Source organism: Bubalus bubalis, chromosome 5 (assembly GCF_019923935.1).
Source record: "Bubalus bubalis isolate 160015118507 breed Murrah chromosome 5, NDDB_SH_1, whole genome shotgun sequence".
In the NCBI taxonomy this organism is placed as follows: Eukaryota; Metazoa; Chordata; class Mammalia; order Artiodactyla; family Bovidae; genus Bubalus; species Bubalus bubalis.
The window spans coordinates 46,304,245-46,321,986 of NC_059161.1; the positions used below are offsets into that span (position 1 = coordinate 46,304,245).

The 17,742-nt window shown below is 41.6% G+C and overlaps 1 protein-coding gene across 2 annotated transcripts in view; it reads right to left on the reverse strand.

The window, feature by feature from the left end:
• Positions 1–557: 557 nt before the first annotated feature.
• PLD5 (phospholipase D family member 5) overlaps positions 558–17,742 on the reverse strand; it is a 415,978-nt gene continuing 398,793 nt past the window's right edge. For both annotated transcript variants that reach the window (XM_025286004.3, XM_025286005.3), the window contains 3 exons: positions 14,957–15,125; positions 10,058–10,172; positions 558–2,633 (listed from right to left, as the gene is read on the reverse strand). In XM_025286004.3, the coding sequence (XP_025141789.1) occupies positions 2,386–2,633; positions 10,058–10,172; positions 14,957–15,125 (532 nt within the window). In that variant the 3' untranslated portion in view covers positions 558–2,385. The remainder of the gene's footprint in view (positions 2,634–10,057; positions 10,173–14,956; positions 15,126–17,742) is intronic.

Sequence of the window (17,742 nt, forward strand, 5' to 3'; positions counted from 1 at the left end):
ACATGCCAGGCAAAGCCTAAAGCCCTTGTGCTGCAGCTCCTGAGCCCACACTCTCGAGCTCACAAGTTGCAGCTACTGAAGTCTGTGTGCCTAGAGGCTGTGCTCACAACAAGGGAAGCCCTGCAATGGGAAGCTGGTGCACCACAACAAAGAGCAGTCCTGGCTTGCTGCCATCTAGAGAAAAGCCGCATGCAGCAACAAAGACTCAGTGCAACCAAAAATAAATAAAAAGAATAGGAAAAAGAATCCCATAGTCGTTCATTAAAACAGGTTATTCTTAAAAATACATGTCTTTCCCAGCTCTCTTCACAACCTGGTTAAATATCAAGTAGAGCAATACTTGGAAACAAGAAAGGAAGTTATGTGATCACTAGATGACCAACAATGGCCATTTTCCACCAAGTAAACCCAATGGACAAGATTTATGAGTTCTTACATCACTTTTTCTGACCTATTAGAATCAAGCCTCTAGAAATAAAAAAAGAGAGAGAGATTGCTTTTTCTTGCTCTAAAAGCACAAGCAGAGGCTAGTCCTAAAGAATTCCAAGCACACAGTCTAGTTTAATGTTGATGTTATTTATGCCAAAGTGATCTGACAAAACATTCCACCAGAATGATGACAATCCAGATCTCCGGCAGGGCTTTTGCGTTGCTGTGTTCACCCATATTTGTAACTGGAAGCTGTGGATTTGTTTTCTCTTGTGGGTTTTCTGGGAGAACCTGTTATTGATTACATCAGGATACCACAAACATTATACTTTATAATGCTTAGCATTTATATAGGTTCTTTTGATTTCAAAACAAGTTAAAAACATTTTCTACCGTGACAACATCTTTGCGAGGTAGGTGATTATTCATGTCCCTACATTATCAATAGAAACCCAAGACCAAGAAGTGCAGGACTCTGTTCCCAGGCTGGGGAGGGTCAGGAGCGACATTAAGGCTAGACGTCCTGAAGGGCACCTGCTCTGGGCTCTGATTAGGCCAGCCTATCTCTAGTGCAACAGTCTCCATTAGTATAGGCTTATATATCATATAGTTATGGGCTTCCCAGGTGGCGGAGTGGTGAAGAATCAGCCTGCCAATGCAGGAGATGCAAGAGGCATGGGTTCGATCCCTGAATCAGGAAAATCCCCTGCAGTAGGAAATGGCAACCCACTCCAGTATTCTTGCCTGGAAAATTCCATGGACAGAGGAGCCTGGTAGGCTACAGTCCATGGGCTTGAACAGAGTTGGACACGACTGAGCGCACACATTGTATAGATATAAAACAACAATACAAGGACATACTAGAACAATAATCCAATATTTTTGTTTCTTAGTAAAATATGTTAAGCACAGTATTTAAATTGCATTTCTCTGAAAAGCATTTGGTATATTAAATAGCAGAAGATATATTAAATAGCTCTATAAATGTTTGCTGGCATACTCTTAACAGCAAAGGATTATAAAGAAATTAAAATCTACTTTTAAACACCATAAACTAACCAAAAATGTGAAAAACTACTTTATTCTTATAATGCAGACTGAATAGCTTGCTGGATATTAGCAGGTGGCTACATAATTTTTCTGAGCTTGAGAGAAAGGATACACATTGTTGGCTGTGGTTTTAAAATATCAATTTGGTAGGGAAAAGTGCAGTTGAAAGGTGAAAATTAAAGACTGCTTTTTACATTTTGCATTCATTCTGAACAATTCATACATTTTCAAAAGATACAATCATACTTGGAACTAATGTTTAGGTGAATATAGGGGTGCTATATAATATTTTGTGAGAAGAGAAAATGACAGAAAATAAAAGCCATGGTATTGGAAAAAATGCAGAAGGAGGCAAAAAGGGTATTTTTCAAGTGTGTTGAAGATGAGCATGAGATGTAAGCTGTTCATGCTTACATGACTATAGAGGTCTTGGAAATGGTTTCCAAGGACAAATACTTGGCTTGATCAGTTCCTTCTCTCGGACAAAATCCACATGCTCCTCTACGTCAGCAGTTCTCAGAATGGTGTTAAAGATCTTACCTCATGCTGAGCTTCTTAAGAACGGACCAGGTGGTCAGCAGAAAAAGTTCTAAAACTAGAAAGGAAGAGGCATCAAAGTCTTAAAATTTGTATGCAAACGTAAAAACTAACCTCCAAGCCAAAATGACATTCTCTGTCAGAAGTAACAAATACAAAAGTCTTAAGTTTAGTGTACACGCGGCTAAGATATTGTTAGTTATTACATGTCGTTCAGAGAATATTTTTGTGTGTGCTTTTCCCCTAAAAAAGACATATTAAATTGTTTTTCTCTCCTCAAGTCTTTGTTTTTGTATACATATATATATATATATATATAAATGTGAAATACAAGATGTCCCGTAAGTTTGTTCATTCAGACTACACACTCTAGGGGTCCTTCCCACTTGCGTTGTACATGGCAGTTTTGTTTGAGGGGAGTCTGAGTCTGAAGAGGCTCGAGCAGTTGGGTTGCTTGGTGGGCTGCAAGGTTCTGGCATAGGGCGAGTACCAGTCCCTCTCAAACACATCCTTGAGTTGCTTAATGATGCTTGTGTTGTTCCTCACGTCTGCTTGGTTGATAACGAGGCCTGTGCCAGCATTCTGGGTGAAGTCATTCCCCACCCAGTCAAAATTTCCTGCAAAAGACAAAGGAAATGAAGGTGAAGAGTTAATATTCCACCGGGGAATATTCTCCATTTAAAGAAATAGAAAGAAGATTCTATTAAAAAAACAAAACACAAACAAACAAGAAACACCCGGGAATAGTGACAGGGAGACTGAATTGTGTTGACAGCTCATAAAAAAATCCAAGAAGGCTTACATATGGAACATTAATATTTGCATATTATTTTGGCATTTTCTTCAGCTTTGCTCAACTTGAAACTGGAAACAGGAAATTTGATGTTCTTTTTTTGGGTAATGTTATTTCTTATTGACATTCACAAGGTACACTAAATACAACAACATTTAAAATATATAGAAATACACTTAAACATCCTGTGAACATTTCCTCCCTTCTCAAAGAGACACATCTAATCCATATGTACAAATGAGAGGCGCTAATTACAATGCTCAGAAGCTTTCACATCAAAGAAAAAGTTGAGGCCAGAGAAGGAGAACCAGTTTTTAACCACACACACAAAACACTCCTTGCCTGGGCTGTGAGTCAATTCCCAGTCCCAGAATCAGGCTTCTCAGCCCAGGAATCAGAGAGGTTGCTGCAACAGCAGGTGCCCCAGAGTGACTGCTGGTATAGCTGGTGTATTAATTTACTAGGTCTGCTGTAACAAAGTAGAACAGACCAGAGGCTAAATGTCCACAGTTCTGGAGGCTGAAAGTTCAAGGTCAAAGTATTGGCAGGTTGGTTCCTTTTGAAGGCTGTGAAAGCAGGGTCTGTTCCAGGCCTCTCTCCTTGGCTTGTAGATGGCCATCTCCTCCCTGTATCTCCTTACATTGTCTCCCTTCTGCACATATCTCTGTGTCCAAATTTTCCTCTTGCATAAGGACACCAGTCAAACTGGATGAAAAACCACCCTAATGAACCTCACCTTAACTTGATATCCTCTGTAAGGACCCTGTCTCCAAATAAAGTCATATTCTGAGGTACTGGGATTAGGAAGTCAAAAGACTAATCTTGAAAGAAGCTGAAAGTAGCTGAAAATGAAAGTAACTCAGTTGTGTCTGACTCTTTGTGACCCCATGGACTGCAGCACACCAGGCTTCTCTGTCCTTCACTATCTCCCAGACTTTGCTCAAATTCATGTCCGTTGAGTTGACGATGCTGTCTAACCATCTCATCCTCTGCTGCTCCTCTTCTCCGGTTGCCTTCAATCTTTCCCAGCATCAGGGTCTTTTCCAGTGAGTCAGCTCTTTGCATCAGGTGGCTAAAGTATTAGAACTTCAGCTTTACTCTCAGTCCTTCCAATGAATATTCAGGGTTGGTTTTCTTTAGCATCAACTGATTTGATCTCCTTGTAGTCCAAGGGACTCTGAAGAGTCTTCTCCAGTACCACAGTTTGAAGGCTCAAAGAGGTGAATAAATTTGCCCAACTTCACATAGTTAAATGGTCTGTCCAGGTCTGCTAGACTCCATAAGCTATCTTCAATACCATAAACAAAGCATCATTCTCACCAATACAAATTTAGCCATGTCAAGACTGACAAAGTTATTTCACAAATTACCACTGTCCTCTTTGGTTCAGAGCTGGTTCCATAAGTGAACTGAAGGCTTTTAAATACACAGGTTGACTTTCCTTTTCCTCAGTGGCTTCTCAGGCATCTTGCAGGAGCATTGGTTGAAAGATGTTGAGATCATGGTCCCTGGGTGTTCTTGACCTAAGGCCCTGCAGCCATCTGTGGGAGAAGCTTCTGGGAGAAGGGACACCCATAGTGAGAGTCAATATCTGTTCCTCTATAGTTCTCATTCTTTGGCCCCTCCCCTACTACCTGGAGCTCGTTCACATATCAACTCCCTTTTCTGTATGGCGCTGCCTGGAATACTGGAAGGTGATTCCTTCCTCCTCCATTTGACTCCTTAAGTTTATTCCTCTAAATCAAATATTATCAGCATGGAGAAGAAATTCCTCTCTCTCTCTCTCAATATCTCACCCCACCCCACACAAACACTACAATGATGCTTTCAATAGCTTCATGATAGACATAACTTTGGGGGCTTCCTTAGTGGTCTAGTGGTTAAGAATCTGCCTTGCAATGCAAGGGACACTGGTTTAATCCCTGGTCTGGGAAGATCCCACATGCCATGGGGCAACTAAGCCTGTGGGCTACAGCTACTGAGTCCCCCTGCAGTAATTACCAATGCCTACATGCCCAAGAGCCCAGGCTCCACAACAAGAGAAGCCACTGCAATGAGAAGCCCACACACCACAGCTAGAGGTTAGCCCCCACTCTCCACAACTAGACAAAGCCCGTGTGTAGCAATGAAGACCCAGCGCAGCCAAAAATAAATAAATGAATATTTTTTAAAAAAGACATAGAAATGAAAGTGAAGTCGCTCATTTGTGTCTGACTCTTTGCGACCCCATGGATTGTAGCCCATGGAATTTTCCAGGCATGAGTAGTGGAGTGGGTTGCCATTTCCTTCTCCAAAAAGACACAACTTTGACTCAATTATATTGTTCTAAATTAGCAAGCTCCTTGCCGAATGGTTTATAAGACTGTGTTAGGGTCTGCACAGGGACTCCCTTCGCTGTTGGTGTGTTTTGGACCATGTGCTCTCAGACCATGCTCAGGGGCTTAACTTTTGTGCAAATGCTCAGGCTAGGTAAACATAGGCCTCAGCCTCTAAGCAGAGGATCAGTAGCTACTCTAGGCTTAGAGTTATTCTGGAACCTGTTGGGAGATGGCACCTTCTAGTCATTCTATAAACGAGACTCTAGCATTCTTGCACACTTTTCAAAGACTTCTTGAGAAGACACTAAAATCTCATCTTATGACTTAAGTGCCAGGCATTAGATCAAGGGCAGTAATTTCCAGTGTTCTTGCCTGGAGAATCCCAGGGATGGGGGAGCCTGGTGGGCTGCCATCTTTGGGGTCGCACAGAGTCGGACACGACTGAAGTGACTTAGCAGCAGCAGCAGCAGCAACATTATCTCATTTGATATTCACTGCAGTCCTGTGAGGTGACAATATTAACTTCACTGTATTTATAAGTAAATTAAGGCACAGAAAAGTTTAGTAATCTGTCCAAGGTGGAAGTGAAAAAATTCCACAGTTGACGTTCAAAAGCCAGGTCTGACTCCACAGCCCACACTTAACTTCTGTTTCATGTCACCTCTGATTTGAAAGGCGTACTTGCTTTGTGCTAACTGTGCTCTTCGCCCTAGACTCCATCAGCTCCCAGGGTTGGTGCATCAGGCCACACTGAGATCTCTGCTCCATTCATTTGCATATCTCACTGTCTGAAAGAAACATGCATATGCTTTGGGGGCAACATGGAGCGGGGCAAGATGATGGGAGAGAAGTGACAAGACTTTGAAGTCTTATTCTGCAAAATTCAGCTTTTTTCCTTTAATACAAAGGATGGAGCCAAGATTCTGCATCTTTATTGATTCTCAAGAGTTTTAATTAGTCTGTTCTCAGGAATCACAGCCCTAAAGGTCTACGGGGCATTCCTACACTAGGTGATTGTTTTCCTACCTTTCATTTCCTGATGGCTGGGTTAAACCTCAAAATCACATACATGCTTCAGTAATTTTTCAGTTTGGAAGCTGTTTTACCCAGCTGTTTTTGAGACTGCCATTTCAGCTTCTAGAATGCATACTGAGGCCCCAAATGCCAAGAGAGTTGGGGAACTACCCTCAGGAATACCCTGTGAGGGTGCAAATGAACTCACAGGATATAATATGTAAATAATCAAAATCTTTCAAACAACTTTGCCAAGCTTGACTCAAATATACTCTGGAGAATTTAAAGTAGAGATATGATACTGTCTGGGGAGTCTTCTGTAAGCCTTCAGAGCATTTAATGGAACTATAATTCCATACAAGGTCTTGTGTGGATTTTTCTTTATTCAGCATTCTCAGCAGGTATTTGAGTGACTTCTAAGAGATTTTCAGAATATGCTGATAATTATTTAAATTATCAATGAATTTTCCCTCTTTATGCTCTTTAAGCATTTTTATATTAGAACTATGCCTCATTCTAGGGAATTAAAATTTTGCTAAGATGCTATGTGGTATATTGGAGAAGACCCTTGAGAGTCCCTTGGACTGCAAGGAGATCCAACCATTCCATCCTAAAGGAGATCAGTCCTGAGTGTTTATTGGTAGGACAGATGTTGAAGCTGAAACTTGAATACTTTGGCCTCCTGATGAGAAGAACTGACTCATTTGAAAAGACCCTGATGCTGGGAAAGATTGAGGGCAGGAGGAGAAGGGGACGACAGAGGATGAGATGGTTGGATGGCATCACCGACTTCATGGACATGGGTTTGGGTGGACTCCGGGAGTTGGTGATGGACAGGGAGGCCTGGTGTGCTGCGGTTCATGGGGTCACAAAGAATCAGACATGACTGAGCAACTGAACTGAACTTAACTGAAGATGCTATGTGTAAAATGTACTCATTTAAAAATGTATTATAATAAAGAACCACAAAATACACCCCCATAAATAGAGTCAACCAATCATGATGAAGGAGCAAAGGCAATACAATAGAGCAAAAACAGTGTTTTCAACAAATGATGTTAGAAGAACTGGACAGCCACATGTAAAAAAAAGTCTAGACTCAGATCTTATACCCTTCACAAAATGTAACTCAAAAAGTGATCATACCTAAGTGTAAAATCTGTGTGTGTGTGTGTGTGTGTGTGAAGTCGCTCAGTCATGTCCAACTCTTTGCGACCCTATGGACTATAGCCCACCAGGCTCCTCTGTCCATGGGATTCTCCAGGCAAGAATACTGGAGTGGGTTGCCATTCCCTTCTCCAGAGAAGGTAACATAAAATGGAATATTATTCAGCAGTAAAAAGAAATGAGTTATCAAGCCATGAAATGACATGGAAGCACCTTAAATGCATATCACTACGTGAAAGAAGCCAATCGTAAAAGGCTACACACTATATGATTGCAACTATATATTTTGAAAAAGACAACACTATGAAGATAGTTAAAAAAAAAAGAAATCAGTGGTTGCCAGGATGGGGTAGAAATGAATAGGTGGAGCACATAGGATTTTAGGGCAGCGAAAGTACTCTATATAATCCTATAATGGCAGATGCATGTCTTTATAACTTGTTGAAAGCCACAGAATGTACAGCACAAAGAGAGAGCCCTAATGTAAATGATGAGCATGTGTGAGTTCATCAGTTGTGACAAACGCAGCACTCTGGTGAGGGGTGCTGGCCACGGGGACACTGCACGTGCAGGGATGGGGCACACAGGAAACCTCTGTGCCTTCTGCATAGTTTTGCTGTGAACCTAAACTTGAAACAAAAACCAAAGTCTATTTTAAAAACGCCTTATAGGGAAACAAGGGAGAGAGTCAGGAATCAGTCTTTGCTAAGAATGTGGTAGACAGAGCAGTGACAGTGTTGGGAACTTTTCATATATTATCTCATTCAATCCTCACACCACCACCAAAGGGTGGGTGTTATTATCCCCCTTATTTAAAGATAAGGAAATAGAGGCTTTGCAGAGACTCAGAGAGACTGTGTGATTCTATCATCTTCTATCTTGTGTCAGGGCTTGAAATCAGAGATTTGTCTGACTCCAACTCACTTTCTTAATTCATTATAAAGAGTATTTGGATATAAGCACATGTCACTGCTGAGCGTGCGTACAACAATTTACTTTAAGTAAACTCTGCAGGTAAAATATTCAGATTTGAGTTTTAATATCCCACTGTGCCCAAAACTTAATCCATCCCTGTGTTTCCTGTTTCCCAATATTGAACCAGAGGTTCCCACTTTGGACTAAACACATTTGAGTCTGCTTTTGTCACTTGTTTAAAAAGAAGCTCATTTCATTCTATTTTCCATGCATTGATGAACATGAGAAAATCTAAATTATCACACCTTGTGTCACTGAGAGGGACAACATGAACAAAACAATGTTCTCATATTCTAGAACCGGAATGACATACATTTTAAAAAATTTCAATACTCTATTCTACTAATAAGACACACAACTATTCCAAATGGGAAAAGACAGATCATCTCTACACTGACACAGGAGGTAGTGTCTCCAGGGGCCGACGACAGTGACTTCTGAAGGGCTATAGGGGGTGAGGGGTCTGGATGCCTGGCATTTGAAACTTAGCTCTAAAATCTTCCCCCTTACATCTGTATGTTCAATTCATTTCATATTTTATGGCCCAATTTCCTTATTTCTAAACTGTAGGTGATTAAAACTGCCTTCCCTATTGACAAAGTTGCTAAGAGAATCAAAGAAAGTAAGGTGCTTTACAAAGTTAAAAGGGCATATTTTCTATTTACTGACTAAATTTGGAAAAAATAATGCAAATTTCATATTCCTTTATTCCACACCTGTGCTTTTCTTTTCTGCTTTGACTCTGCTACTTCATTTGGACATTGTAAAAGCCATCCAGCTATTTTGTGATCTATGCCCCTTCATTTTATAGATAATAACTTCCACCCTGCCTGTGACAGAATGAGTAAAAAGGTTACCCTGGACCCATACACGCCATGGGAAAGTAGAATAGATTTGATCCCTTAGTAAATAATAAACCAATAACATATTGTTTCTGTGTCTGGAGCTTTATTACCTTAATAATAATAGCTAACATGAATCAAGTATTATCTATGTGTTAGGTGCTGTAATTGTGCAAGGTGCTTTGTACATATTATCCTAATTAAACACCATCCTATGAAGCAGAAACTAGTCAACCCCCTTTTACAGATGAGAGAACTGAGTTTTAGAGAGCTTAAGTAAATTGTCCAAAGTTAGCTTTAAAAATTGGCAGGCGTAGGATTATTGCACAGACAGTGTTCATTTGGACATCAAATTTTAATGGTCGGCTTCCCCATTACTCATGACAGACTGGCTGTGGTAGGAAATGAGCTCTGGGTTCATTCTAGTGCCAGGACTGGTCTTTGATTAACCGTCGAATTTCCCGCCTATAGGGCTTTCCTGGTAGTTAAGCTGGTAAAGAATCTGCCTGCAATACAAGAGACCCCAGTTCATTTTCTGGGTGGGGAAGATCCGCTGGAGAAGAGCATGGCAACCCACTCCAGTATTCTTACCTGGAGAATCCCATGGACACAGGAGCCTGGTAGACTACAGTCCATGGGGTCACAATGAGTTGGACACAACTGAGTGACCAAGCACAAAATAAGACAAATGGACCATGGAATTTCTGCAAAACACTTATGAGAAGACATCCTATATGGTCTCCTGGTCTATGAACCAAGCCACAGGTGAGATGTTTGGTTGAAAAGCTCTTTGCCCTCACTCTCTTGTTTCCTGACCTTGGGGCCTCTCATTCACTGGCAGGGGCTTCCTCACCATGGGGTACACCAGAGTTCAGCTGGGTTACCACTAACCTGCATGATCCCCTGAGGAACCTCACAGCCCTGACACCTACCAATATAAGCTGCGCCATCCGTCACCATATACTTGTTGCGATTTAATCTAGGGAAGGTGTGATTCCTTTGTTCTTTTGTAATGCAAGCATTCTCTCTTTCCAGATCAAAGAATTTCTGTAAGACAATAAATATATAAATAAACAGGTGAATATAGAGAACATTTTTGGTTTTGTTCAAACACAAAAAGGTTTCTTATCCAAAGATCAGCAATAGACCTCATACTGAGTTATTAAAACTGCAATCTTGTTACTTCATATAGCTGAAGCTATTTTTGGTCTCAAATCCATATAGGCAACAAGAGCGAAAATGAACATGCTCATCCAGGTCTGTAATTAACACTTTTAAGCAATAAAATGAACATAAAATTCATTCTTTCAACAGGGAGAAGGCCAGAAGTTGTTTAATTCTTATCATCTTATTCATCAGGGTGCACTGACATTTTAACCATGCCTCAGGGTGCTTTCTGTCAAGCATGTCAATGAACTGATTTCCTACATGCTGCATATCTTATAAGAAGCAGCAGGCCCATGTCAATGACTAGCTGAATTGACTGAGGATTTCCAAAGGTCAAAAAAAGGTTTTGCCCAAAGAACAAATAGTTTCCATCTAAACACCTCCGTCTACAAACTCCTTTAATAAGCAACTAAAAAAAAAAAAAAAAATCACACCTTCAAGTCCTGAATTTCAATTCTAATGTGATCCAAAAGCAGCACTCTAGTTCAGCTGGAATGGGGATGGGGGTGCTAAGACAGGTGAATGACATTAGGAGTGGCTTCAGGAACCTGCTGAAATGGGCAAGTGCTCAGATGAGGCTTAAACTGTGACTGAGTTCACAGAAGACACCATTAAGGTTAGGACCTCGGGTCTCCTCCACATTGAAAAACGTTGAACATTTTCAAAACTGCATGGAATCTTTCCAGAATGTCTTACAGTTGTAGAATCATGTGTGTTTGAAGGAAAGAAGAGGCAGAGAGAAAACACGAGATGATACCTGAAAATGGAGATATCATTATAGTTTCAAAACTGTAAGTGTCAAAATTTGGTTTGGGGAAATAATGAGAGTTGGATGTTCCCATTTTTTGCCTGGAAAATCCCATGGACAGAGGACCCTGGTGGGCTACAATCCATGGGGGTCACGAAGAGTTGGACATGACTGAGCCTGCACACATACACACAGATTGAGAAAGGCATGATAAGCTAAGCGATCTCTAAGGTCCCTTCCAGCCCTGAAAATACTAATCTATTTTGTTTTGTTTTGTTTTGTTTTTTGGTAGAACCCTTGAGATCAATGGTACACAGGTCTAAATCTACCACCTAAGAATTTTCTATTGCACATTCCAGAGGAAGGTTCTCCTACTGCCATATTACCATGATCACAGGCAATGTAGCCTGGATCACCCTATTTCCTCAGTTCCTATCTTCTGCAAAATATGTGTCAGATTTGATGGGTTCACATATAGCCTTGGTGGACTCTTCAGATGGACTTAATAACCTGTGAATGCTCTTATGTCATGGTTTTACACTTGTGTGGTCACACGAAACTAATTAACAGCCAGCAGTCATTCTGCTTGGATTTTCTATCACAACACCTGTCTGTACAATAGGCTTGTTCCTTCTGAGGAAGATATTACTATAGAATCAAGACAAATTTGAGAAACAATAAATTATGCAACCTAATTTAAGTCAGTGATGGCATCACAGCTTGAGGCTTGACTGAGAGCCCATTTCCTCCAGAGAGTTGACAATGACCCAAAAGAGGGAAAACAGATCTTTCTGGGGGACTATGGCAGAGAGTGAAGAGGAACTAAAAAGCCTCTTGATGAAAGTGAAAGTGGAGAGTAAAAAAGTTGGCTTAAAGCTCAACATTCAGAAAACGAAGATCATGGCATCCAGTCCCATCGCTTCATGGGAAATAGATGGGGAAATGGTGGAAACAGTGTCAGACTTTATTTTTCTGGGCTCCAAAATCACTGCAGATGGTGACTGCAGCCATTAAATTAAAGACACTTACTCCTTGGAAGGAAAGTTACCAACCTAGATAGCATATTCAAAAGCAGAGACATTACTTTGCCAACAAAGGTCCATCTAGTCAAGGCTATGGTTTTTCCTGTGGTCATGTATGGATGTGAGAGTTGGACTGTGAAGAAGGATGAGCGCTGAAGAATTGATGCTTTTGAACTGTGGTGTTGGAGAAGACTCTTGAGAGTCCCTTGGACTGCAAGGGTCCATTCTGAAGGAGATCAGCCCTGGGTGTTCTTTGGAAGGAATGATGCTAAAGCTGAAACTCCAGTACTTTGGCCACCTCATGTGAAGAGTTGACTCATTGGAAAAGACTCTGATGCTGGGAGAGATTGGGGGCAGGAGGAGAAGGGGACGACGGAGGATGAGATGGCTGGATGGCATCACTGACTCGATGGACGTGACTCTGAGTGAACTCCGGGACTTGGTGATGGACAGGGAGGCCTGGCATGCTGTGATTCATGGGGTCGCAAAGAATCGGACATGACTGAGTGACTGAACTGAACTGAACTGAAGATGACATCAGAGATCATATTGTATTCACTGACATATTTTTAGACATCTAACATGCTGTAGGTGACAGCAAAGACATTTCAAAAGTGACTTGTTAATTCATTTAAAAAACCTTCATTTAACTAGGAAAGCTTGGTGAGTGCTATCTCTTTCCAAGAGCCACCTCATGGATACAAACTCACAAAGCCAGGGGTGAGGGTGTATACTCCTCTAAGGATGAGGATTACCAGGCTATCTGCTTTTTCAGTGCTCCAAAGCTCCTGAAGACATGCTATGTGCAAGATCCCAACTTTCACTTTTGTTAGAAAAGCTCTTCATCCGTTTGTGGTCTTGGCATTGGGGCCATAAGATTCTTTCTCATCCACACTTATCTTGATGCTTAGAAATGCATGGCCTGGCTTATACAGAGATTGAAGTCTCTGTTTTAAAAAATGTTCAGCAGGAAACTATTAATGCTTGCTTTATTCAAGTAATGTGACCATGAGTGTTCAAAAAGATGAAGCTGAGTAAATACTGTAGAGGTTAAAAATGATGGATTCTACTTTCCTTGCAATTTCTTGTAAGACTTGAATAAGAATCCTTAACATTTCATGCCAGAGATTTCAGCTGACAGTGCCTCAGTGGCAGGTGTGCTGTGGGGTCAGGAAAGGGGTTGGTGGAGACAGCTGAGTTGTTCTGAGAGGAAGTCGAGAGAGGACATAGGAGCAAATGCATCGTGTGCCATAGGCCCCAGGTACTCTCCTCTGCCTCTGCTTGTATTACCTTTGTCTTATTTTCTATATTCTGATGCTTTGACATCTGGGGCCTTGCTGAGCATGGAGAGACTGTCTGTCCTTCAGAGAATGAAGGCTACAGGGATTTCACCTCCTCTAGGCCTAATTCATAGGGCTTGCCTTGTGGCTCAGCTGGTAAATAATCTGCCTGCACTGTGGGAGACCTGGGTTTGATCCCTGGATTGGGAAGATCCTCTGGAGAAGGGAAAGGCTACCCATTGCAGTATTCTGACCTGGAGAATTCCATGGACTGTATAGTCCATGGGGTCACAAAGAGTCAGACACGACTGGGTGACTTTCCCTTTAAGGGCCTCCTGGGCACTCCTCCAATATTTCTCTTCCTCTGACTGGCTTTGGGGTATTGAGGCTCAAGGCAGTCTTGGAAGCCATGTATCAAAGTTGACAGTGGAGCCTGTGTCATCTGGGTCCCTGAATGCTTCATGCATGGTGCAAAACTTTATCACTTAGAAGAGGTCTCAGTATACATTTGTTGAATGTCCACAGTGGGGGTTGGGGAAAGCTGAGATCTAAAGGATTAGTGGGCATGAATCAGGTAAAGCATGGAGAAGAGTGCTGTAGGAGAGGAAAGAGCATGTACAAGGGCCCTGAGGGGAGGATAAGGATGCTACATGTGTGGACCAGAGGAGAGTTAAAGATGAGCTAGAGAGCTAGCACATTTAGAGTCGTATGAATCCTCAACCCTGCCTCCCTCACAGGATGCAGAGATGGATCAGCACATGGCCCGAGGGACCTGGAACAAGGACAGGATCCCAGGCTGGGGAAGTCTGCGCTGGTGCATGTTCCAAGGCTCTGCTGCTCACTGTCTTACAAATAAGAACAGTAGATGAAGGAGGAAGTTCAAACAAAATGGAGAGGATGCAACTGAAAGTGTGGATAAAGAGGGCTAGGCTGGTACCAGGAAACTTGGGTTCTAGTCTCCTTTTTGGGGGGGAGATACTTTGCCAACAAAGGTCCGTCTAGTCAAGGCTATGGTTTTTCCTGTGGTCATGTATGGATGTGCGAGTTGGACTGTGAAGAAGGCTGAGTGCTGAAGAATTGATACTTTTGAACTGTGGTGTTGGAGAAGACTCTTGAGAGTCCCTTGGACTGCAAGGAGATCCAACCAGTCCATTCTGAAGGAGATCAGCCCTGGGTGTTCTTTGGAAGGAATGATGCTAAAGCTGAAACTCCAGTACTTTGGCCACCTCATGGGAAGAGTTGACTCATTGGAAAAGACTCTGATGATGGGAGGGATTGGGGGCAGGAGGAGAAGGGGATGCCAGAGGATGAGATGGCTGGATGGCTACTGACTCGATGGACGTGAGTCTGGGTGAACTCCGGGAGTTGGTGATGGACAGGGAGGCCTGGTGTGCTGCAATTCATGGGGTCGCAAAGAGTCGGACATGACTGAGCGACTGATCTGATCTGATCTGATAATTATCTTGAAAAACTACTCAACCTACTTTATGAGGTATTTTTCACTCTCAAAGACTGTTGTCCTAGTTCCGATTGGAAGCACATGTGTATGCTTATAGCTTTTACAGATGCATGAAGAAAATTAGATTTTAATAGCTCAGTCAATACAATACTTACAACTTTCAAACTGCAGTTGGCTATTTCAGTGCAAATAGCTTTAAGAGATGAAATAAAGTTAAATGTGAGGGGGTCAGTTTCCTTCCAGAAGCTTATAAGGAGTCTAACTTTGACGCTCCGCAGAACTAATGCTTCTCTGATTTTCCCGTCCAAGTCTGGCCAGTAAGTCCTGTAGAAATAATATTCATACAGATAAAATAAAATTAGTTTGTTTTGGAGGAAAAAAAAATTACTAGACTGCAGAGAACATTGACATTAACTTGATCATTATGTGATCATTTATATTACAGATTAAATCAGCCTCTAATTTATAAGTCTTGTAGAAATAATATCCATAAAGATAAAATAAAAGAAAATTAGTTAGTTTGGAGAAAGAAATTTATTAGACTACAGAGAACATTGATATTAACTTGGTCACTATGTGATCATTTGTATTATAGATTAGATCAGCCTCTAATCTATAATATAAATACTGTAGAAATAATATCCGTATAGATAAAGAAAATCAGTTACTTTGGGGAAAGAAATTTACTAGACTACAGAGAGCACTGACATTAACTGAATCATTACTTGATCATTTATATTATAGATTAAATCAGCCTCTAATCTATAATATAAATAACCTTGAGGATATGTTGATAAAATGCTGGTCTCCTGGGTTAGAACATTGAGAAATGGTGCTTTAGGCAGGTACAATCCTACCTAAAATGAGGTTTCCTATCAGGGCCTCAGGTTGTGTGGGCTGAGGGCACAGGCATACTGACTACTACCACATGCCACCCTCACACACCTCCAACTTTACTTGGATCTCAGTTCAAATGTGTAAGAAGAATCAACTTTCCATAAGAATTCCAGTTAGGATCCTTGAGCACTCTGTCATCTTTAAATGCTTCTTAAACCTCTCTTCTTTGAAAAGTGCCCCCCAAATGAGATCTTGCTCTGGTTATCCAAGCTTCCCACACTCTTATTTCCAAACTTTCTTGGTCTCTCCTTGCCAAGCCCCTCCACTACTCTGGGACCTTGGAACCCTTCATCAGGCAAACAGTTTCCCCTGTAGGTTTATCCTTTTCCCTGAATTCTTAACTTTTTACTTCAACTAAATCTGGACTCTTTCCTAGGCCACAGCTTCTGCTAAAGTCCTGCTGTGTATTTTCCACCACAACCTGTCCACTTGATTTAGGTGCCAGCCTCTGCTCCCCCCAGCACACACAGTGCTTCTTTCGGAACTGTAACTTAGTCCTCATGTTAAAAACCAAAAACAATAAGCTTTCCCATGTTAAAGACAAATCTCAAATTGCTCTGTCTTTAATCCTGTAATTTGTAGACCTTCTGTTTATTCATACAAATCTTTGCTTAATTCTAGGCCAATTCATTATTTAGAATAATGATATATTATTCAAAACCTTAGCCTGTGAGTAATAATTTTACCTCCAAAGGTCTCCTCTTTATATCTGACCCCAGACTCCTGTCCTTCAAGTTCTTTCACTCTGTTATCTGTACCTGCCCTTTCACCTGTGTGGGCTCCCCTCGTGGCTTAGATGCTAAAGAATCTGCCTGCAATGCAGGAGACCTGGGTTCGATCCCTGGGTCAGGAAGATCCCCTGGAAAAAGGAAATGGCAACCCACTCCAGTATTCTTGCTTGGGAAATCCCATGGACAGAAAAGCCTGGTGGGCTATAGTCCATGGGGTCACAAAGAGTCAGAGATGACTAAGAAACTACCATGTTCACTTTTCACCTGTGTGGGCCCCAGATCTAAGATCCCTCTACTCTTTCCTGATGCATCAGCTCCTCCTGGTCTCCTTTCCCTGACAGCCTAGTTTCAGTTCTGATTACCTGAAGGATAGTTGCTCCTCTCCCTTCCCTTGTCTTTTTGCAGAATCTAAATCCTAGATCAGTGCAGTTATTCCTTTCATGTATTTCTATAGTCATAAAGCTGAGGACTACTGGAAAAAGTCATCTCAACCTTCAGGGTCCTCAATACCATCTATCAACCTCTATCCTTGTATTGGGTTAGTTCCACCTCCTGTATCTTTTGTAATTATTCTGTTACCCCACCCTAGAGAAACTTGTTCTTTCTTTCATTCACAAAATTGGGGGTCTTGGTCATGGTTCTCCTCAACTTTCTACCCTGATGGCACACACATCCTTATCCCCTTCCCTCTAATTCAGCGGATAAGGTATCCTTCTCCTTCTCCCTTAGCTGTTTTCTTGGCCCTCTGCAGCTGCATTTGGTTAGTCATTCCTTCCTGAGAATAGCTTCATCTTCTCCCTGGAGCCTTCCCTGGTGGCTCCGATGGTAAAGATTCTGTCTGCAACGCAGGAGACTTAGCTTCGATCCCTGGATAGGGAAGACCCCCTTGAGAGGGAATGGCAACCCACTCCAATATGCTTGGTTGGAAAACTCAAGCAACTCTGTCCAAGGAGTCTCAAAGAATGGGATCCTTGACTTTCACTTTTTTCCTTCTCTACCTTCTTCATTTGCGAAAAAAAATGCAAATCTTTCCCATTGAGAGACCCCCTCTTGGACTCTGCATTGCTCTGTGGCTGGTGCACAATCTCTTTCCTCATTATATTTCCAAGATATTTTAGATTATCCATGCTAATGCCTTCCCCCTTGGCTACGAAGGATCTTAATTTTGTTTGTTTGAAGGAACTTCATGAAATGAAGGTTATGTCAATCCTATGAAATTATTATCCCAACCTAATAAGTCATAAACTTAACCTTATTCTCCTTTGGAATAATTGTAAAATCAGGCAAAATCTATTGCTTCAAATTCTTCCCAA